The 24,682-nt window shown below is 42.9% G+C and overlaps 1 protein-coding gene across 3 annotated transcripts in view; it reads right to left on the reverse strand.

The window, feature by feature from the left end:
- Positions 1–24,682, reverse strand: part of NR5A1 (nuclear receptor subfamily 5 group A member 1) — a 190,610-nt gene that overhangs the window by 108,279 nt on the left and 57,649 nt on the right. For all 3 annotated transcript variants that reach the window (XM_030207821.1, XM_030207819.1, XM_030207820.1), the window contains exon 4: positions 22,977–23,617. In XM_030207821.1, the coding sequence (XP_030063681.1) occupies positions 22,977–23,617 (641 nt within the window). The remainder of the gene's footprint in view (positions 1–22,976; positions 23,618–24,682) is intronic.

Consider the following 24,682-nt stretch of genomic DNA (forward strand, 5'->3'; position numbering starts at 1 on the left):
CTCTTTCCTCTGCTGCCCAGCATTGCCTGCCCCTGCGGTTGCTTTCCTCAGGTCACACATGCTCAGTCTCAAAACTGAGCATGCGCGACCAGAGGGCCCAGCAGCTACTAGGCGGGCAAAGCAAGGGGGGCCATGCGCCGGAGTTTTCTCTCTCCTGCTCCTGTCGGGACGCGATCACCCGTGTCCCATCAGGAGCAGGAGAGAGAGAGAGACCCCTGTGCCAGGCCCCCCCTGGAGGACTGGGCCCAGGGAATTTTGCCTCCCTCCTCTCTGCGGCTATGGTTTGATTCATAAGAGAGACAACTGTTTAGAGCAGGGGTCTCAACCCAATCTTTGGGCCATGACTAGCCTGTCAAATTTTCAGGATACTCACAATGAATATGCCTGAGATAAATTTGCAAACAGTGGAGGCAGTGACTGGTTGGATGAGTCCCAAGGACTGGGTTGAGAACCCCTGATTTAGGTAAGCACTATTGCTGCTTAAAATGGGCTACCACGTGGCACGCTCAGGCTTCCTGCGGTAAGTTCGAAATCTGCATGCTCTACCTGTGCGTTAAAAAGTATTTTGGAATTTTTGTTGGTGGGGGCGTGTCTGGAGGGCGGAGAGTAGGCATTCCTGTGCTAATCAGTTAACGCATCCACATTACTGTGCCCTAACTGGTTAGTGCAGGATTACCGCATGAGCCCTTACTGCCAACAAAATAGGTGTCGGTAAGTGCTTCATGGTAATTCTTTTCAAAGGGGTGTGGGTACGGGCAGGGAAATGGGCATTCTGTGAGCATTCCCAAATTTACATGCGTAGTTATAAAATCTGGCCCAGTGCATGTAAATCTACATGCAGGGATTTATGCCATGTTTTCATTGGTGTAAATGGAGGCGTGTAGTGTTAGGCACTTGGATATCAACTAAGCGTATTCTATATACCGTGCCAAAATCTAGGTGCCGCTTATAGAATACACTTAGGTAGAAATGTTTACCACATGGATTTTTTAGGCGCCTTATGTAGAATCTGGCCTAATATTCCTGTAGAAGCCTAATTATGGACCCAATGTTCAAAACCTAATGCCAGCATTAGAGCTGAAGAGTGCTGGACTAGCTCTGCGACATGAAGAACCACGAGCTGCTGCAAGAGGTCGCAGCAGCCATTTTACAAAGGTGTCACAAGGGGCAGGAGTGAGGGGGCTCTGCTCCTGCCACCAACAACAGCCAATGGACCACCAGGGATTAAAGTAGGCCCGGGGGGCCTACATGAACTACAGGGGGGATTGGAATGGGGATGGGTGGCATTTTGGGGGGGAGTGGCTTTTGACCACAGGTTGGGAGGAGGAGATGGAGGGGATGCAATGTGTTGGGGGCTCGGGGAGAAATTCAATTTTTTTTTTAAATGTAAAAAAAATATGCAGGTCGCAGCCCAATATTCAGCAGGGGCCCACATAAGTTTAAGAGGGGGAAATTCACCCGCTTAAGCTTATGCAGGCATCAGCTGAATATTGCCAGCACCTGCATAAGCCCTGGGTCCTCCCAAACATGCTCCCTGGCCCGCCCCTGTCTGGCCCACTTTTTTTTTTGGGGGGGGGCGGTCACTGGCGATATTCAGCGGCACTGCCTGGTTTAGTGCCACTGAATATCACTCTGAATATCGGCCTCCTGTTGTCTGTTTCCATGGCACCAGTTGTTCCTGCCTCTGCTGGCGCTGGGTTAAAAATAGCACCGGTGACCCCTGGTGGCAGTCTCACAGTAATACTAGTAGGGGGTCAAACTACTATATAAAGGTCTTTGTGGAGGGAAAGCAATATCCTACATCAGTGGAAGCATCAGTTATCAAGAAGTGAAAATGCAGTTAACTTCCTACATCCTGAAACTTGGAATCCTGACTTTGCTGGGACAAACATTTATGATTATTTTTTAGTTCCTACTAGTTCCTAACTTGGACAAAAGATCTCTAATCAAGAACCAATGTCTTAATTTGCATATCACTAAGCGTCTTCTTCCATTCTGTGTTTGTAGGAAGGGGCATTGAATCAGGACCAAGGCAACTAGATATGCCACACATAATCCTTTGCTAATTAAAATGGCTGAGCTGGCCCAGTGGCTCAGGTTTGATCCTTAAGTTAAGCCTTCTGTACTCTTGGTCAGCCAGTACTTAGGATGTTGAGGGGGCAGCATTTACAGCCTCAGGGTGGGTGGGTGGGAATTAGTTAGGGTCTTCAGTTTTATTCCTTTTCTTTCCCTCTCTCTATATATAGAAGTGCTGAACCAGGGTCGCCAAGAGACTGAACCGGGCCGGGGGCAGAGCCACTGCTCCCCCCCCCCCCCCCGGATCGCTGCTGCCCCCCTCCACATACACACAATCTAATTACCTTGGATGACGGGGATCCCAAGGCCCCGCCAGCAGAAAACGTGTTCCTCCAGCCCTGCTCTTCTGCCAATTGCCTGCCCCGGCAGCTGCTTTTCCTCAGCTGGGCAGAAGAGCAGCGCTGGAGGTGCTCCTCCGGACTGGGTCCTCCCCAGCCTCCAAGGGGGGCCCTGCCGCAGCACTGGAGTTTTCTCTCTCCTGCTCCTGTTGGGACATGATCACTCTAGTCCCGAGCAGAAGAGAGAGAGAGAGAGACCCTGGTGCCGGGCCCCCCTTGGAGGCCTAGGCCCGGGGAATTTTGCCCCCACCTCTCGGTGGCTATGTTCTGAACTAATATAATAAAAAGTTTTGCTTGATCTGATTTAATAGTATTCCTGCATCGTATTTGAATAACTTTATGTCATTTTTGGAAGACAAATGATTTTTAGCACATTGACGATTACCTTGTACATAATGCTTGCAGAGGTCATGCCTAGCCGCGTCACAGTATTTACAAGGAGGAAACAAATGGTTCTCAGAAGTAGCTTTGCTGACAATAGAAGAGCAAGGCTAGTACAGCGCTCTTAACAGAGAAACAAATCCTCTGTTTACAATACGTTCCAACTCATAACAATCAGCACGTTCCCAAAATTGCAGTGGAACACTGATATGATTCAATGCAGGACGTGGAGAGAACAAAACCTTCTATCACAATGCTGCTTCCTGCCACTACTGCACGTGTGTGTGTGTGTGTGTGTGTGTGTGTGTGTGTGTGTGTGGGTGTGTGTGTGTGTAGAGTTGGATGTCCTGCCGTGGTTTGCTTTTCCAGGTATACACTGCTGACACAGTGGAAGAGCAGTCCAGTGGTTAAGGCAAGAGACTGAGAACCAGGGAAACCAAGGCTGCACCTTGTGACTTCATCCTACATTGCCTCAGACTGGGGCACTTTTACTAAGCTGCGGTAAAAATGTGGACTTAGCGTTCCTATTTAGGAGGTGGTAAATGATCCCTGGTTAACAGTGCATTAGCCAGTTAGCACGCGGTAAGTGCGGTGTGCTACCTGGATAATGCTTCCATACCCATACCACACCCCCTGACAGAAAAAAATCAACAAAAACCAAGGGGTCCTTTTACTAAGCTATACTAAAAAGTGGCTGCACTGCTGTCAGTGTGTGACTTTACCATGTGCTGTGGTCACTTTTAATTCTGCAGTAAAATGGCCGCATTTGCTATATCCCTCATTAATGGCCACGTGCTGATTTCCCAATTAGCATATGGCCATTACAGTGGAAGCTCTTACTGCCACCTATTTATGGGAACCCGTGGAATGGATCGGTTGGATGTGAAGCGACTGTTCACGCTATCCAAAAATACTAGGACTAGAGGGCATGAGTTGAAGCTACAGTGTGGTAAATTTAAAACGAATCGGAGAAAATTTTTCTTCACCCAACGTGTAATTAGACTCTGGAATTCGTTGCCGGAGAACGTGGTACGGGCGGTTAGCTTGACGGAGTTTAAAAAGGGGTTAGATAGATTCCTAAAGGACAAGTCCATAGACCGCTATTAAATGGACTTGGAAAAATTCCGCATTTTTAGGTATAACTTGTCTGGAATGTTTTTACATTTGGGGAGCGTGCCAGGTGCCCTTGACCTGGATTGGCCACTGTCGGTGACAGGATGCTGGGCTAGATGGACCTTTGGTGTTTCCCAGTATGGCACTACTTATGTACTTATGTACTTATGTACCATAGGCTTCGTCAGGGGATCATACTGTACGTGCGCTATATTTATTTATTAGGATTTATTTACCGCCTTTTTGAATGAATTCACTCAAGGCGGTGTACTGTAAGAATAGATCAAACATGAGCAATAGGCAATTAGAGCAGTAAAAATATTCAAACAATACAAAGTATGGCATGGTATACTACTTGCAATGACAACACAATATGTAATAGAACGTTATAATTGGTAGTGAAGGGTAAGGCAAAGTTGTAACATATAGATGAGTAAGAGAGTAGGAAGAATTAGAAAGTAAGGTGATTGATTTGAAGAAAGTTGCACGTGAGGTCAGAGAGATGGTTAAATATTATCCCAGCTAGGGGTAGGAGTGGAAAAACATGTCCCGCTGCAGTATGTGCAGCCCCAGTCAATCCTTGTGTGTGTGAGTGAGACTAACAAGTTAGTTACTTTTTTCATTAAAGGCTTGGTTGAAGAGCCAAGCTTTCACCTGCTTCCTGAAGTAGCGGTAGTCTTGTGTTAAGCGGAGCCTTTCAGGCAATGCATTCCAGAGTGTTCACTTCCATACCACTGAAATACAGCACAAGTACAGTATAATCCAATGATGAAGCCTATGGAGAAACAGGTTCCTATCTGGATCTTTTTCAGATAAATATTGTCTTTACCCCGCAGTTTTGTACTTTCATTAGTTGCAATGTCAACATTTTGAGCAGACTGTCACAAATTTTATCATGTGGAGGTTTTTCTCGCCAGTGATTGTATACAATCCATTTAAGTCTTGGCTTCTGTTCATGGACATGGAAGATGCTGCTTGGAAGTCGGAGGTCATTTCCTCCACTTTGCTTTCAGGGAGTGATTATAAGTGATACTTCATTTCTACAGTTGTATTGGTTTTGTTTCACACATTATAGGTTACATTCAATATATGGTTGGCGCCTGGAAAATCTGCGTGGAAATCATTTTTGCCTAAGCGTATTCCAAAAACTTTCTGCTCAGGTTATAGAATATGCTGATGATGGTCCGCACGACTATAATTAGTCGTGAGGAATTACGCCAAGTAGAACCTGGTGTAAATCCCAATGCCTAAATTAGGCACAGAGCAGGTATATTCTAAAACACTAATAAATTGTCAGAACACCCCTGAACCACCCATTCCACGCCCCTTGGTGACAACAAACATTACAGTTTATGTGCACTACATTATAGAATGCGCTTAGAGGGGCATAATCGAACGGGGCGCCCAAGTTTTACTGAGGGCGTCCTCGCAGGACGTCCTCGGGAAGGGACGGAGAAACCCATATTATTGAAACAAGATGGGCGTCCATCATTTTGATAATACGGTCGGGGATGCCCAAATCTTAACATTTAGGTCAACCTTAGAGATGGTCGTCCTTAGAGATGGTCGTTCCCGGTTTTCAGCGATAATGGAAACCGAAGACGCCCATCTCAGAAACGACCAAATCCAAACTATTTGGTCGTGGGATGAGCAAGCATTCGTAGTGCATTGGTCCCCCTGACATGCCAGGACATCAACTGGGCATCCTAGGTGGAACTGCAGCGGACTTCACAAATTGCTCCCAGGTGCATAGCTCCCTTACCTTGGGTGCTGAGCCCCCCCCCCCCCAAAAAAAAACCCAAACCCACTCCCCACAACTGTAAAACACTACCATAGCCCTTACGGGTGAAGGGGGGCACCTACATGTGGGTTTTGAAGGGCTCACATTTACCACCACAAGTGTAACAGATAGGGGGGGTGGGCCTGGGTCCTGAAGTGCACTGCAGTGCACTGCAGTACCCACTAAAACTGCTCCAGGGACCTGCATATTGCTGTCAGGGAGCTGGGTATGACATTTGAGGCTGGCAAAAAATATTTTAAAAGTTTTTTTTAGGGTGGGAGGGGTTAGTGACTACTGGGGAGATTCGCTCCGGTGGTCATCTGGTCAGTTCAGGCACCTCTTTGAGGCTTGGTCACAAGAAAAAATGGACCAAGTAAAGTCGGCCAAGTGCTCATCAGGGACGCCCCTTCTTTTTGACATTATTGCCTAAGGACACCCATGTGTTAAGCACACCCCAGTCCCGCCTTTGCTATGCTTCCAACACGCCCCCGGGAACTTTGGTCATCCCCACGATGGAAAGCAGTTGACGACACCCAGAATCGGCTTTCAATTGTGCCGATTTGGGCGACCCTGGGAGAAGGATGCCCATCTCTCGATTTGTGTCGAAAGATGGGTGCCCTTCTCTTTCGAAAATAAGCCTGTTAGTGAGTTCTGCATATAAGTTCTAATTAATCCTCCTAATTGCTTGTTAAAATCCAATTAACAGCACCGATTGGCCTGAGAACCAACTAGGTTATGCGCATTGTTATGGGAACCGATTGGATTTCCATGCGGAAATCTAGCGATATATGTAGAATCTGGGGGGTATATTTTTTTCTGTGGATTATCTTTTTCTGTTTTGAAGTAATAAGTGCTCTTATTGCATCACGAGAACACCATCGTGTCAGCACACATGCACAATTTTGTAAGAGCCATTCTCAGGGATCCTTTTACTAAGCTGCGGCAAAAACAAGCCTGCGGTAGTGTGGGCACGTGCTTTTGGCGCAGGTCAGGCCAGTTTTTATTGTGTCTGGGAAAAGGGTTTTTTTTTTTAATGGGCCAGAAAAGGGCCTGCGGTAAAATTAAAACCAGCACACGCCTATTTATGGCCTGAGCCCTTAACGCCGTCCACTGATCCAGCGGTAAGGGCTCATGTGCTACACATGCGGTGACCGGTTAGCACACTCCAACTGTCAATTAACGCTGGAAATGCCACGCATGGTAGGAAATAAAAAAATTATTTGTCCCTGCAGTATGGGCACGTGCCAAATCCGAAATTACCACCAGGAGGCGTTTTAGCCTGGCAGTAGTCTCACTTTGGCGTGCACTGCACACGCATAGAGCCTACCGCACCTTTGAAAAAGGACCCATCAGTGTGTAAAACATAGTTTTTATAAAGCACGTTCCGCATGTAATGCATCTCATGAGGCCAGATTTCAAAGGCACTTCCGTACATAAAACAGGTTTATGCATGAAAAAGGGCTTTATGAAAACTGTTTACTTCATCTGCTGGAAAAATTACAGGCATATCATCACAACGTGGATACAGTAATTGTATGAATGTTCTAATTTGTTGCCTTTTAAAGTGTTTCATTTGTATTGTGCTGACATTGTGTGTATCTGATCTCTGCTATATGAATGTTCTACATGCTGCTCATTTGGGGGAATCGTTTGTATTCTGTTGACATTAATCATATTTCTGTTATATGAATGTTCTACTTGCTATTTTAATGTGTATATTTCTGATACTGTATCATGTCGCTACTATTACTAGAATTTGCCTATCTCCAAAATTTACCTCATTGATTGGATTTCATGCTTACATTTGGTTATTTAACTGTTGTTGGCTATTAAATTTCACAATGAGGCCCTTTTACTAAAGCTTAGCATGCACTAACCCCCTAATTCTATAAAAACTGCCAAAAATTGCATGCACAAATTTGGGTGCATGCCCTATTTGCGTGAATAATTTAATTTAATAACAAGCTAATTAGTGCCAATAATTGGCTTTTTAACAAGCAATTATTGGCACTAATTCAATGTTATTGGACTTTACTCATGATTTAAAAAAAAGGGGGTGCAGAAATGGGAGGAGCATGGGTGGAACAGAGGCGTTCCTAACATTTATGCACAAAGGAAATGTATTGGGACTTGATATACTGTCTGTCTGTGTTTTTTTGCAACTACATTCATAGTATATACAGGTACTTACTTGTAAATGGGGCAATGGAATCACAAGGAGCTGCAGCAGGAATCTAACCCAGTTCCCCAAGATCAAAGTCTGCTGCACTAACCACTAGGCTACTCCTCCACTCCAAGGGGGAGTATGTGCCTAATTTAGGTGCGTACCTTTGCACCACATTTCAGTTGGTGCAAGTGGCCGTGCCTAAAGTTCGATGTGACTCCCGGACATAAGCGCTAATCTATAAACCATGCCTAACTTTAAGCGTGGCTTATAGAATAGTGCTTTTTTTGGTGCTGAATTTTTAGGCCCCATATATAGAATCTAGCCCTAAATGCTATGAAACCCATAAGTATAAAATGGGCTTCTTAACATTTAGTGTGCACTAAGGGGCCCTTTAACTAAGTCACACCCAAAAGTGGCCTGTGCTGGTCTGGCACATGTTTTGGACATCCTGAGGTCTATTCCCTCAGCGCACCTGGAAAAAAAAGGATATTTTTTTAACTCTGCCAGAAAATGGATGTGCATGAAAATAAAAACCAGCACACGTCAATTTTCGACCTGAGACCTTAACGCCACCCATTGACTTAGTGGTAAGGTCTCATGCGCTAACCAGGCAGTAAGTGTCCAGCACGCCAGTTGCCAATTACCGCTGGGTAAGCGGCCCATGGTAGAAAATAGAAAATATTTTCTATCACGTGTTTTGGGCACACGCTACAAATGGAATTACCACCCAGGGCATGCGGTAGCCGGGCAGTAGTGCCAATTTGACACATGTTGGATGTGCATAGGTGCCTACGCGCCTTACTAAAATGGCCCCTAATTCCATTAGCACACGCCAATTTTTAGTAAAAGGCCCCATCGTGTTATATCAAGGTGCTATACTAGTTGTAAATTGCCTTGGCTGAATCTCTTCATAAAGACAGTTAATAAATCCCCCCAAATATCTTCAAAATAAGGTAATCATTCCTGTGGGGGGGGGGGGGGGGTTGTTGTAGGTATTGCACTTACAATGCATGCAGTTGTATTTTCAAAAGTAGGCACTTAAATTTTAAAGTTCCTGCACACATAGAAGATGCAAAATTTGAACATGTTTTCTCCTAGTCAGTGTTCAAAGGGAAGGTTTGCCCTTTGAAAACTGGTGTTAAGTCTACAATAAGAAGCAGTGTCAACCTTTACTGTTGTGTGCACAGTTTGAAGTTGCTTCCTATGAGTGTTCATATAAAGAAAAGATGCAATCATCCCTAACAACATAAAGATTCTGCTCTTTGGGGATGAATGCATCCGCCACCCTGTCTTTATGCAGATAATTTAAAGAGAGTTACTGTTGGTCATTCTGGGGTTTTCATTATTTTTTTTTTTTTTAGTTACTGAGCAGGCTTATTTTTCAGATTTTGCTTTGGTTATGTTTGCAAGGCTCTCATTTTCTCCGTTGCATTGTTTGGTCATGTCCATACTGTGCTATTTTGTCATTCTGTTGTCTGTCCATGCTGTTATTGTGCTGTATTTACTGCAACATTCAGAGTTGCAGAATATAAAAATGGGCATTAGCCAAATCACTTCTGCCAAGGTTCAGCCTGTGCCATTACTACAGATTAGAACAGACAGCAAATGAACAACTGGGGATTGTTTCTATCCTTCTTTGAACCCCACACATTGTGAGTAAGATATGATTGGGTTCTGTGGGTCCAAGAAGGCTCAGGAAAGCCTGGGGAGCTCTTTTCTTGCCAATCAGTCAGCACAGGTTAAGGTTTAGCATGCCCTGCCAATAGCACAGACTAAAAACCCTATCCCCACCAAAAAAATAAATAAATAAAAGAAATTGAAAAAATATATATACATCCTAACTGTGCCAGAGAAACTTAATGCACCCTACAAATTAGCTCTATGGGAATATTCAGATCACCATATTTAAGTGCTTTGCTCAAGGTCATCCAGAGCAGCAGTGAGCATGGGATTTGAACTCCTGTTTCAGTGTTCTGACCATCGGACCACATTACAATTATTAACCAAACACAAGTCCATGGTCATGCTCCATCAGGCCAGAGCTTCACCTGTCCTGGTGACCCCACAGCCAGCTCAGTTTTCAGGATACATACAATGAATATGCACAAGAGATATTTGCATAGGTTGGAAACGTAGTATACACAATTTATCTGGGTATCATGTATGGTCATCTGGACAGGATTAGGAAATCCTGCATTAGACTCTATCTTCTTATGTAGAGTCCTTTCTTTGACTGCTTGGTTGTTATAGCTGGCTAAAGTTTACAGACAGGCACTTTCTCAGAAGAGTGGGAAGCATACAGTTGACCTTATGTGAGACCATCCACTACCAATATGCAGCTACCCAACTGCATCGATTTTCTTCCCAATGGCTGTGGAAAGAATTGTCTCAACTATAATTTCTCAATGTTCCATCTTTCAATTATATCTTTGGCTTGACACGGCAGCTCGCTCGACCAGTTATTGCATTGACACCTGGTCCCTGACACTGATGAATCTTAAATCATTACCCCAAAGGAGACAGACTGGATTGCTTTGTCACCTCAATTCTGTGTTGGCTGTGCAGGCTGTATCTCCTGGTCTGTAATGATCCCGGCTGGCTGCTGTGTAGCAACAGAGTAAAACTATTGTGCAGACAAGACTCAGTAGGGGGGCTATGGACTGGGAAAAGAAAAGGAATTAGATGTGCTTAAGGGTATGAAAAATGAGAAAAGACATGATGACTTAATAGCACGCAAGCTGGTTTAGGATCCTAAGCTTTCAAGGCGTAGCTGGAACAGTTGGTTTAGGGCTGCTTTGCATGCACTTAGCCAAATGCAATGAGACTGCCATGACTGACTGGTGTACCAAAGGTGCGTACACTGCAATAATGAATAAAGAATCAATGGTACACTAAAGGTGCACACACTGCAATGACATTGGAAAAGAAAATCACTAAAGGGCATGTACAAGGCAATGACCTTGAAAAGCTGTTGATTTACCACCGGAAGACCATTTCGGCTCCAACTAGAGCAGCTGAAAGTCTGAGAGCCAAGGGTTAAGATAAGGCAGCAGTAGGTTGATGGTGATTTACAAATGCTGCACTCCTTTCTTCCTTATTTTTCTTTTCTTTCAAGCTGTTTTTGCCTTACAGTTATATAAGCCTTTGCCATACAGCTGAACTGAAAGAGATGGTGATCTGTGCATGCAAAATGCAGTTCTTTAGGGTGTTTACTGTATCAGATCACTGGACTGATATTTCTGTCATGGTGATTATTTTTTGAGCTTCAGGACACTTATTAATTCTATGTTCTTGTAGCTTAGTTTCTTTCTGCTCATTTGAGGTTATTGGAGCTTTTCTGATTACTTTTAATATGGTTTGTTTTTTAGGTTTATGATCTCTTTTGCCTATTATATTTATTTTGTTTATATTTTATGCATCTGCCTCATTCCTCTAGGAGAAGTGATTTAAACTAAAGAACACCCCCTTTCGATGATGTTTTCTCACCCGTCTGAATAAAGACTGCTAGGCAGACATCCATTTCCAGCATCAGATCCTTCAGTTACTTATACACATGATCTCAAACCCTTCAACTTATCCTAAACATGGAGAAGCTGAACTAAATTCACTTTGTATGTAGGGATCAATTTCCAGATGTTGGAGGTCATTTTATAAACCTATTTGGCATGCAAATCACTGATTTCTGCATTTAAAAGGTTTCTAATAAAAATAGGACATGACTAACAGTATGAATGGTACAAGATGTGCTCAGAGGAGGAGTTTGGGTGGATTGTGGGTGGAGTAGCATGTTATGTGCATAGCATAGAACAAGAGTCAGTAAATAATGACCAAATTTGGGTGCCAAAAATGCATGCTGAGTGCTAGTCTATAAATGGCAGTCAGAGTTAGGTCTATCACTATATGAAACTTGAAAGTAGCAATTAATTTGTTATTTAAAAAAATACAAGGAGGAAAAGGACTTCAGTGGCTTTAGTCACGTCTAAAGTAAAACTAGGACTAATGACCCGCTTTACTTCTTCACTAGTCCTAAAAAACCTCCGATATTTAATTGCATAATTTTTTAACAATTGTTTTTCTTTTTTCATAAAGTCCATTCATATTCAAACTCTCCCAGGTACTTATCTGGAGTGGTACTGGTAAGGCGGGTCTTTAATCCAAGTTTTACTTTAGACGTCAGCTAAGTCACTGAAGTCCTTTTCCTCCTTGTATTTTTTTTATAACAAATATTGCAAGTTTCATATAGTGATAGTTTCAGAGGAGCAAGTAAAGCCAGTAAGGATAGTTGTGTAACTTAGAGTTGGGTGCCATTTCTAGTAGCGCATAGACCTAGGATCCATGGCTGGCTTTGAGCACGAGGATGTACACTAACTGAAACCTGGTTTAAATCCTTATGCATAAATTAGGTGCAGATCCCCCAAATTCTATAACACTGTATGCATCTTTAGTGAATGCCCCTGACCCACCCATGCCCCTCAGATGGTCATGTCCCTTTTTCAGTTATGCACTAAAGTGGGACTCTATCCGCCTTATTTTTGAAAGAGAAAGACGCCCATATTTCGACCCAAATCGGGAGATGGGCGTCTTTCTCCTGTGGGCGCCTAGATCGATATAATTGAAAGCCGATTTTGGGCATCTTCAACTGCAATCTGTTGCGAAAACAGCCAAAGTTGATGGGGGCGTGTCAGAGGCGTGGTGAAGGCAGGACTGGGGCGTGTTTATCAGTCAAGGAGAGATGGGTGTCCTTGGCCGATAATAAAAAAAAGAAAGGTGTTTTTAGCGCGAATTTGGGTCACTTTTTTAGACCCTTTTTTTCACGAACAAGTCCCAAAAAAGTGCCCTAAATGACCAGATGACCACCGGAGGGAATCAAGGATGACCACCCCTGACTCCCCCAGTGGTAACTAACCCCCTCCCACCCCAAAAAAAACAACTTTAAAAACTTTTTTTTCCAGCCTGTATGCCAGCCTCAAATGTCATACCCAGCTCCATCACAGCAGTATGCAGGTCCCTGGAGCAGTTGTTAGTGGGTGCAGTGGACTTCAGCCAGGTGGACCCAGGCCCATCCCCCCCTACCTGTTACACTTGTGGTGGTGAATGGGAGCGCTCCAAACCGTCCCCAAAACCTACTGTACCCACATCTAGGTGCCCCCCTTCAGCCGTAAGTGCTATGGAAATGGTGTAGAGTTGTGGGAAATGGGTTTTGGGGGGGATTTGGGGGGCTCAGCACCCAAGGGAAGGGAGCTATGGACTCAGAGGTAGTTAACTTTTTTTAATTGTTACAAGTGTCCCCTAGGGTGCCCGGTTGGTGTCCTGGCATGTGAGGGGGACCAGTGCACTACGAATCCTGGCCCTTCCCACGACCCAATGCCTTGGATTTGTTTGTTTTTGAGCTGGGCGCCTTCAGTTTCCATTATTGCTGACAAACGATACCGCCCAACTCAAATCCGTACAAATCCGATGCATTTGGCTGGCACAAACTGATGGAAAAAAGATGGACGCCCATTTTTTTCAAAAATACGGTTTGTCCCGCCCCCTCACGTACCCGTTCTTGGAGATAGACACCCATGGAGATGGGCGTTCGTGTTCGATTATGCCCCTCCACATATGGTGCCTAAATATCTGCACAGAAAACATTTTCGCCTAAGCGTATTCTATAAGCGGCACCTAGATTTCGGTGCGGTATATAAAATACACTTGACATCCCTGTGCCCAAAACTATGTGCATCCATTTACACAAACGAAAACATGGCGTAAATCCTGGAGCATAGATTAAGGCACACTGGGCCATATTCTATAACTACATGCGTAAATTTTGGAATGCCCATGAAACTCCTATTTCCCTGCCTATAACCAAGCCCCTTTTTGACTGCGTGCATTAGAACTTAGGCGCACTGTGTTATAGAATATGCTTAGCGAGTTATTTACGTAAATTCTAATTACCAATTAGTGCTCATTATTGCTTGTTAATTGCTGTTATCAATGCTGATTGGCTTGTTAAGCCAATTAAGTTACTCGCGTTGCTACAGAATATATTTGGATTTCAGCACAGATCTCTAGGCACGCTATACAGAATCTGGGGGTAAAAGGTTTGTATGCAAATCTTTATAGAATAGTGCATAGCAAGATGCATGCACTAATTCAAATTGTTGCCAATTAATGCCAATAATTGATTGTTAGCACCCAATTATTGGCACTAAGTAGCTCATTACTCAATTAAATTGCACATGCAAATTGGGCACTAGCCCAAATTTGCGTGCACAATCGTAGGTGCCATATATAGAATTCTGGGGGAGAGGGGGTTGTTTAGAAGCCTTATTTGCAAATTTTCACATGGAAATAGTAGCACTTAGCACACAATACACAGCAAAAATGACTTGGAAACAATGAAAAGATGATATACCTGTCATCAACAACTTTATTACATAATCATCTGAGACTCAACATGAGTTGTGTTTCGGCCAAAGTGGCCTGCATCAGGAATCTTCAAAAGGACGTTTGCCATTAAGCAATTGGTAGCTATCAGTATGGCGTTCTTAAATATGCGCAAGTCTCACTTTGGTTAAACCTCCATGAAAAGGAGGTTTAGCCAATGTGAGACTACGTGAAGCTTTACTAGAACTGCCTTGAGACCCATATATTGTGGGATACTGGAGAGATAGACTTGTGCATATCTAAGAATGCTGATATATCATCTTTTCATTGTTTCCAAGTCATCCATCGCTGTGTTTTGTGTGCTTTTGAGACTGCAAGGGCTTGCTTTCTTTAATAGTAGCACTTACACATGTATATCACATACGTGTAAAAAAACTGATTTCAGAAAGCCATTGTTCACATGCAGAGATCTACCCCACATATAAATTTCAAAGGGGCGTGGTTGGAGGGGATTTGGGTCAGACTAAAATCTAGACTAGATTCCCCATTTCCACGTCAGCTTTTACAGCTGCTCAGCAACACATATAGGTTTTTAAATAGTGCTGATTTGGGGCAGGGCTTTACAAGAGAGACTAAGGAAATCTCAGTGCTTCGTTGTCTATTTCCACCTCCAAAATGAACCAAATTAAAATTCAGCTTCACTGCTAAATTGGAGGCACTTGCACGTGCACATATGTATAATGGGACAGCGACGTGGAAGTTGCAAAATCACCACCTCCACATATAGGTACAAACACCTCCACATGGAAGCTGCCAGCTCCATACCATTCACTTTTTCAATGTGTATATCTACTGCACTTGCTGGCAAATACATGTTCACTCCTGTAGGTATTTTAGAAAAGACTGGAGCAGAGAACAAAAGCACAAGGAGCCTTTAGGATTGGGGGGCAGTGGCGTAGCCACAGGTGGGCCTGGGTGGGCCGGGGCCCATCCACTTAGGGCTCAGGCCCACCCAACAGCAGCACATATTTAGTGCTAGCTAGTGGGGATCCCAAGCTTTGCCAGCTGAAGACCACCCCCTGATGGTGCTGAAAACACTGCTTTCCACTTCAGCAGTCTAAGCTTCCTAAGCTGCTGATACTGGCCTCATCGCATTGGGGGGGGGGGGGGGGAGAAGAACACTTGGTGCCCACCCACTTCTTGACTAGGCCCACCCAAAATCTGCTGTCTGGCTATGCCCCTGGGGGGGGGTCAACTCAGATTTTACTAGACAGATCCAACATGGTCCCTGTTTTGGCAAAGCCACCTGAGTCAGGAGTCTTGCAAGAGATCAAAATTTCTAAAAAAAGCATGCAAAGAAACACTGCTCAATCTGAAGATGCTGAATTCGCCAAAAATACCATGAGTACAGCTAGATTCTTAATATGTTTCTCTGCCGGTTTCCGGCTGTTTATTGATGCGGTTTCACCGCATATTAAGAATCCAACTTTGCCGAAACACAAACCGTGTCGGGTCTGTCTGCTAAAATTTGAGATAACACCCCCGAATCCTGAAGGCTCTTTGTGCTTTTGTTCTGTACTCCTGTGCGAGTGTACTTTGGTTTCCCTCTCCAGCATTGTCATTTTAGAATAGATTGTCAGCAGATCCATTCATAAAATATCACCAGAATTGAACACATCTGGACCCAGACATCTCAATTCTGATCTCTACCTTCTATATACAAAGGAGCTTCACTTTTATAAAATGCATTCATAAAATGCCATTTATACTCTCCACAAGTTTGTCTATGGGAAATAGAGTTACTTTTTGGGATCTGCCACGTACTAGTGACCTCAGAGTCAGAAAGCTGAGTACAAGAGACCTTGGGCTAACTCAGCATAGTTTTTTTTTTATTAAGTTAGATGTCACTGTATTACAACTAAATACAAGAATATACCATAGGAAAATATTTTGAAATAAACTCAGTATAGTTTTAATTACATTCTCATTTTCTTATCTTCAGGATGTGTTTGCAATTCACAATGTACCTCTATCTTACTGCATATGATTAATTATCGAGTAGCATTATGGAAATGATACATAGTTATCATAGGAGTAGATAATATTGGTTAATCTTAAATAAGACTTATTCAACCATATCCACCTTTTCTTTAGCTCACAAATTGACATTTTGTCTCACTTGCTATCATAGCAGAATTCCATAAACCAGAATAGAACTGGACTGGTGAACTGGCACAGCAGTGGCTCTCAGGGCAGCCCTTAGATCATACCATGCCAGCCTGGTTTTCAGGATATCCACAATGAAGATTCATGAAATATTTGCATACAGAAGAGGTGGTGCTTGCAAATCAAATCTCATGCATCTTCGTTGTGAATATCCTGAAAAATCTGACCAGCTAGATATATCCTGACAAATCATTTGAGCAGGGCCATCCCAAGGGCTGGGCAAGAGATATGGCTAAACAAAGTGCAATGGAGACAGGAATGCAAACATTGCTTCCCATCCATTTTCTCCCCTGTGGTGGTCGGGGCACAGTGGGTGAGACAGAGGCGCCAGACTATGTGTCACACAGGGTACAATTCCAGCTTGGGACACTCCTGTGTTTGAGAAGCCCTGGTCTAGGGCAAGGGTTAAACAGGGGTCCTCAAACCCAGTCCTCAAGGTCCACAACCCAAACTGGTTTCCAGGATTTCCACAATGAATATGTATGAGATCTATTTGCATGTAATGGAAGCAGGTAATGTGAATAGATCTCATACATATTCACTATGGAAATCCTGGAATGGGTTGTGGCCCTCAAGGACTGGATTTGAGGACCCCTGGTTTAACTGCTCAGTAGGACAGGGAACAAAAAGCATGATGTTTCATAAACTTAGGAAACATTATCAAGTTCACAGCCAGAGTTAAACTGTGGGATTCAGCCCAAAGAATACTCATCTCACAAGTCCTGAGAAGGAACATTCATTCATCCCACGCTACAGGCTCACCAGGTGGAAATTCTCCCTTTTATGTTCTAGAGCTCTTTAAACTAAAAGACTAGACAGTTAGAGAAAGAAAGAAAAGAACTCATGTCTTTCAGCTTATTTTCTCTGACACTTGGGACTTTGGGCACAAATATTGTCAGGATGCCCTCCCTAGAGGCAGTCCTGGTCATGCAGAAACCCCTGAACTCTAGAGATGTGTTTTGGTTAGTGTATATTCGGTTCAATAGTGTGACCTCCAAATTTTAGTGCATGCAAAATTTATTTAATTAACCTGTCAACATATGTACAGTGGATCTGTGTACATTTTTAAGTGTACTTATAGAACTTTTTAATATGTATTAATCTGAATAAATAATATGAACAAAAAATGCTTCACAACTGGTGAGAAGTCCTAAAAACTAACCAAATATATATATTTTTTCTGTGTACATCCTTACCGTACTCCCATAGCAGCTTCCTGGAGGCTTAGTGGAAGATCAGAGGGCAAACCAGTGCGTGGGGAGAAACTCTGACATGTCTCAGAAGAATACAATTTTGAAAGTAGAATTTTATTATTCTGCTGAAATACTATTAAGGTGACCATATAGCTCCATGTCCAGAGGAACAAGCTGAGCCAGTCTTGGTTTTGCCTCCATTTAATGAATGAATGAATAAATAACTCCTAGTATACAATACAATCCCCCTGATGTTCAGCACTATTTAACCAGCCAGGAACGGCTGCTGGCCTGTTAAATAGCACTTAGCTGGCTAAGCGCTAATATTCAGCGAAAGATAGCTGGTTATCTCCATTGAATATTAGCACTTAGCACATAGGGCTAAATTCTATATATGGCAGCAAAAGCATTGACACCGGAAAAAAGCGCTATTCTCTAAGCCGCGCTTAAAATTAGACATGGTTTATAGAATAGCGCTTATGCCTGGGAGTCACGCCAAACTTTAAGCGCGGCCATTTGCACCGACTGAAATGGGGTGCAAGTGTACGCACCTACATTAGGCATGTATCCCTGTTATTTTATAATGATGCAAGTAACTTTTAGGAATACCCCATTACACCCATGACCCTCCCATTACCGCACCCCCTCTTTCAGATCACACGTAAATTTTAGGCACGGATATAACCAGCTAGCTGTGAATATTCAGCGCATTGCCAGCTAAGTTTAATGGCCAAGTTAGATGGCATAAATAGGAGTCCAATCTTTAGCTGCTATAAACTTTACCAGCTAGCACTGAATATTAACTTGGCCAGTTAAGTTTAAGCTGGCCACAAAAAAATGGATATTCAGTGCTGGTCACCGGTACTGAATACCTGGGCTCAGTGTCAATCATGGCACTTATCAGGTCTGCCTCTCATGGCCAAAGTAAATCCAGTATTGACCAGCTCCTCCTCTTAGGCCTAGATCTATGCAGTCACCTACCCATGGATTCTATTAAGTTGCATGCCCAAATTTCCAACTAGTGCACAAGTTATAGGATAGTGTCAGTTGTGCGCCTAACTTGGTGCTAACAAGTAGTTTGTGTAAATTCTGTCGTGTGGATACCCAAAGGGGTGTGGCTATGGGAGGAGCATGGGTGGGTCATGGGCGTTCCTAATATTTACACGCAGTGTTATAGAATAGCCTGTTCTGTGCCTGAAGTTAGACATGGGAATTTATACCTGGTTTTCATTGGCGTAATTTTCTGCTGCTAAATATAGTTGAGTGGATGAGCTTAACGATTATAGAATATGCCTAAGTGTTTTCGATGGCGACGATTTGTTAGGCGCCATAAATAGAACTAGGCATTAATTTGTAAGTACATGCATAACTGCACTAGGAGCTATTCTATAAACTAAGAGGTCAAAATTCAGCCAGAGGTGCTCATCGTTTTGCATATCGCCATCGGCATTATTCCCAGACATTCAATATCAGGCCCTGTCCAGGTTTCAACATGGAATATCTGGTTTTGTAGAGCCAGCTAATGCATAAGTTAAGTCCGATATTAAGCACTTAACCAACTATAGGTTACTGCATAAAGATAGAACAGCTTTCTATGCGGTCCCATTTCTGCGGTTAAACTGTCTGCTTAAGTGCTGAATATCGGTACTTAACCAGCCAAATGCCAACTCCATTTCTAGAACACCCCAAAGTAGTCCATTTGCAGTTAGGCACTAAGGACCTAATTCTATTTTGGGGCTGATCAAATTCTAATTCCAACTGGGGCTGATCAAAAACCCGCTTAGGCGTATTCTATAAGCCACGCCTAAAGTTAGGCAAGGTTTACGAATACACATATGCCCATCCATGTGACTAGCATTTAGGCACAGCAAGTTATGCCAATTAAAACCTGCTTAACTTTAGGCATGGAATGGGCTATTCTATAATGCTGGAAGTAAATTTTAGGAATGCCCACAACCCGCCCACGGTCCTCCCACAGCTAAGCCCCCTTTGGGCATCCACACGGTAGAATTTATACAGACTACATTATAGAACACGCTTAGTGAGTAGTGCATGTAAATTCTAATTAGTGCCAATTAGTGCCAATTGTTTGTTAACATCCAATTATCGGCACTGATTGACTTGTTAACCAATTGAGTTGTGTGCACAAATCAGAATATGCCTAAATTTGGATATGCAACTCTACTCGCACTATACTGAATCTGGGGATAACTGGTTAAGTGCTACTGAAAATTAGTGGTTAGCTCCAAGAGGGGATTTAATCAGCTGGAAGCCATTTCTGATCAGTTAAATCATGTCAAATATTGGCCCCTTAGTGCCTTAATGCTACAGTGCACAACAGCAAAGGAGATGTGCACGTGGGTGGATCAGGGGCATGTCTTCCAGATGCAATATGTACACTACAGAATAGTATTATTTTCACGTTACTGCCAACTTTAGGTGCAACCATTTACAATAGCCTTTGACATGGCATAAGTGCTTTAGGCACCAGCAAGCCGACTTACACTCTATTCTTTAATGACAATTTCGCGCTCAATTGCTATTACAGAATTACTGCTGGATTCTATATAGCGTGCCTAGAGATCCGCACCAAAATCCAAGCGTATTCTATAACAACACACGTAACTTAATCGGCTTAATAAGCCAATCAGTGCATTTAACAGTACTGAACAAGCAATGATGAGCATTAATTGGCAATAATTAGAACTTATGCGCATAACTCGCTAAGCAGATTCTGTAATGAACTGCATCTAAATTCTAAAGTATATAGTTCAAAATGGGTGTGACTATGGGCGGGGAAATGGGAATCTAATGGGTGTTCCAAAATTTACACACGTTGTTATAGAATATGGCCCAGTGAGAGTAAATCTACACACAGGGATTTACACTATATTTTCACTGGTGTAAACAGACACACATAGTTTTAAATGCTGGGAATTAACTAAGCATATTCTATATATTGCACCTAAACTTAGGCATTGCTTATAGAATACGCTTAGGAGGAAATGTTTACTGTGCGGAATTTTTAGGTGCTATATATAGAATTTGGCCCTTAGTGCTTAGCGTCCATATTTTATGTGCTTAATTTTTGGCACTCTTTCTTGAAGCTACCTCCTAATGTATAGTGGTATAGTTCTCCATTAAAGGCTCACTGTGTTTCATTTTTATTTGTATTACGTTGTTTGTTTGTAGCTTTGTTCTTTCCTACCATTGTTTGGAGTTTTTTTTTTTAATTTGCTGCTTATATATTATGTTTTTAATATTTATTGTACCCCGCTTTAATGGACGCCCTTAAGCGATCTATCAAATAAACTAACCTTAAACCTTTCAACTGACCTACCTTCCAAATTAGACTGAAATGCTTTTCCACACCTTTCAAGTCAAAACATCATTTGTTTCATTTAAATTTAACAATTTGCCGAAAATGAATAATACCTGCTATTTGTTTCCTAAAAAATAATAAATTCATGGAGAAATATTTCTTCTTAGTTTCATTCTGAGGCAACTAGAAGCAAAATGTTCACTGGCAACAAAATCCTTGAATTCTTGCATCCATAGTATAATTTAGGTCAGAAGAGATGACACAGAAGAATAATGTCTTACTCCGATAAAATAACATTTTGAAATGTTTCCATTAGGGCTGGCAGAGTGTCATTTACCCCTGGGTTCTATATATGATGTGCAAATTTAGGTGTATGCCTATTTGTGTGTACAATTTAATTGTGTAACAAACCAACTAGTGCTGATAATTAGATACTAATAATCAATTATCAGCGCTAATTGGCAATAAATAAAATTTACACAAGCATCTTGCTGTGTGCTATTCTATAAAGTTGTGCATGCAAATGTTTGTGTGTGGGTCCAAAAAGGGGCATGGCCATGGGAGGGGCATGGGTGGGGCATGGGCATTCCAGGGATTTGTGCACAGTGTTACAGAATATACCAGATCTGCGTCTAATTTAGACACAGGCATTTATACCAGGTTTCAGTTGGTGTAAATCTTCATGCCTAAAAGTTAGGTGCACATCCCGGTGCTATTTTATAAATGGTTCCGAACTCGGAGCGCTGTTTATACAATAGCACTTAGCGCTCATTTTATGGGGCTCCATATATAGAATTTGGTCCTTACGGTTTTTGTTTATCCACTGGTTTAAATTACATAGGGGTCCTTTTACTAAGGTGAGTGGAAAAATGTCTTGCAGTAGTGTAGGCATGGGTTTGGGGCGCATGCCGATCCATTTATTAGCGCGCCTGTAAAAAAGGCCTTTTTTTGCCACAAATGGATGAGTGGCAAAATAATTTTGGGTCTCAGACCTTACCACTATCCATAGACCTAGCGGTAAAGAATCTGGGTAGTAATGACCTACGTGCATCAAATGCCACTTAGCGTGCATCTCTTATGCGCACCCAAAAAATAAAAAATATTTTCCAGACATGCGTATTGGATGTGCACCAAAAATGAAATTACAGCAAGAGCCGTGCGATAGTCGGGCGGTAACTCCATTTTGGTGCACGCTGATAATGTGTAGATGGTTACACGGCTTAGTAAAAGGGCCCCTAAAAGACAAGTAGGCTGCAAATGTTTGATGCATTAACATTTCAAAAGAATGTCGTTAAGAAATAAAAAATACATTCCACCTGATTTTCAGCACTATTTAACTGGCCAGGAACAGCTCCTGGCCGGTTAAATAGTGCTTAACCAGCTATCCACAATTATTCAGCGGGAAATAACCGGTTATCTCCCGCTGAATATTCCCGGTCAGTGCCTAGCGGATAACCGACTATATCATGCAATACAGTTGCCTACCTACTAATATTCAACGCATCTTCAGCTAAGTTTGATGGGCTGAAATAGCAGGCCTATCTTTGGCAGGTTTCAACTTAACCCGCCAGCGCTGAATATTGACTTGGCCAGTTAATTGAAACCGGACAAAAATAAACCAGATACTCAACTCTGGACACCGGAAATGGTCCGGAATTGAATTTCCGGGCTCAACACTGACCACGAAAGGCAGCCTGGCTATCTCCCGCGGTCTGAATATTGGCCCCATTGTGCGTCGTTTTGTTTACCATTCAAACCATGCTTGCGCTATTGAAAAAAGAGTATGCCCTGTCTGCAAATACTGTACACTCTTCTGAAAGAACATGTGCTCAATCTTTACCCATGATAACAAAATGATCAAATGAAACGAATAAAATGAACGTTCCCGGAAACATGTGACACAGAAGGAAATGACATTTTCTAGCTGCCCATCCCTAATTTCTAATCACATTTTTCTCTTTTTAGAAAGGTAACACTGAAAAGAATAAAACCTATGCCCATTCCTTACCTCCAGTTCCTTGAAGAAAATGCAACTTCTTGCCCATTCCACGATGGAGAAAAGCGTCTGATCTGCCATCTTGCACATAAGACCAAAGGTGTTCAATTTCTCTGTCCGGTTTTTACCCTGCTCCTGCTGCAAGCAAGTCATTATCCGTGCCTTGACCTGTGGCTCATCCGGTTCTAGCTGCAGTAGCTTGAGAATCACCTCTGGTATATCTGGCAGTGGACTGTTTGAATAGGCATCTGAGTATGCATAGCTGGGTACGGACTCATGTGAATTTGTGTAGTGATCAGGGTACTCAGATTTAATGGTGCGATTAGGGAAAGAGGAATAGTGGTAACCTGACAGCGCCCCGTGGTTTGGCATGGTCATTCCCAACGATGGTGCACCATATGGACTTCTGTCATAGTCTACTGGTGTCATGGTGGCAGGGTTGGGGGGCAAGTTCTTAGACACAGAATGGATGCCATGGATGTTGGAGGAGAGGGCGTAATCAGTTTGCACGGGGGACACCATTTGAGGCACAGTCTCTAACTTAAAGCCATTGGCACGTATCAGGGCTTTCTTCTGTTGCTTTAAGGCACGATCGCGCTTGTACATGGGTCCAAATTTATTTCGTCCTCCTCTCATGCGGTCTGCACGCACCGCTAGTTAAAAAAGAAAAATCAGTTCAAGGAGAAATCCTGGAGGGAGATGCTACAGTTAGTTTTAACATATAAACAAATTAATGTTATATAACACAAATAGATTGACTCCAGAAATGATTGCTTCCTACATGTAACAGTACCTCTCTTTGGGCCCCTTTTATGAAGCTGCAGCAAAAGGGGGCCTGCGCTGGCATTGGTGTGTGTTTTTGATATGCACCGAGGACCCCTTTTACCGCAGTGGGTAAAAGGCAGGTCTTTGGGTTTTTTTCAGGATATGGCCATTTCAGGAGGAGCACTTACTGCCACCCATTGAGGTGGTGGTAAGAGCTCCCGCCCTAACCCGGCAGTAACCGGGCAGCGCGTGGCACTGCTTGATTACCGTCGGGTACACACTGACACTACAAAAATAAAAATATTTTTGTAGTGCCGGATATGACATGCACTGGGGGTGGGAACTATCGCCGGGCTGCTGTGGTAGCCTGGCGGTACTTCCATTTTAGCAAGCGTTAAGCCCGCTTTGGGCTTACCGCCTTTGTTTCTCTGTTACGCTATATCTTATAAAGTTCTACAATGTTAATTACACAAAACTGCAGTTTCAAAATTTGAGAGCCCTTTTACTAAGCTGTGTTACACACTAACATATGTGTAACACAGTAAAGAATGGACTACCATGAGACGAGCTACTGCAATTTTTGAATGTGAACATGCTAACTGCATGCTAAATAATAATTGGTATTTTCTGAGAGGGTATCTCAGAGGTGGAAAGTGGGCATTCCTGCGCCAACCAGTTAGTGCATCTATATTACCAAATGTTAGCTGGTTAGCGCAGGAATAACACAGGAGCACTTACCGCTTACAAAATATGCTCCCGCAGTAATTTTTTTAAAAACAATACTGTATGGCCATTAATGCAAAAATAGAAAATCAGGGTTTATATGGCCGCAGTAAAAATGGCCGTAGTATGTGAGGAAGACCTAAGGCTTTATTTTTCCCACAATTTAATGGGGTCCTTTTACAAAGCAGAGGTAAACCCAACTCGGGCTTACCCTGCGCCAATATGGAGCT

The sequence above is a fragment of the Microcaecilia unicolor genome, chromosome 6 (genome assembly GCF_901765095.1).
Source record: "Microcaecilia unicolor chromosome 6, aMicUni1.1, whole genome shotgun sequence".
Taxonomy (NCBI): domain Eukaryota; kingdom Metazoa; phylum Chordata; class Amphibia; order Gymnophiona; family Siphonopidae; genus Microcaecilia; species Microcaecilia unicolor.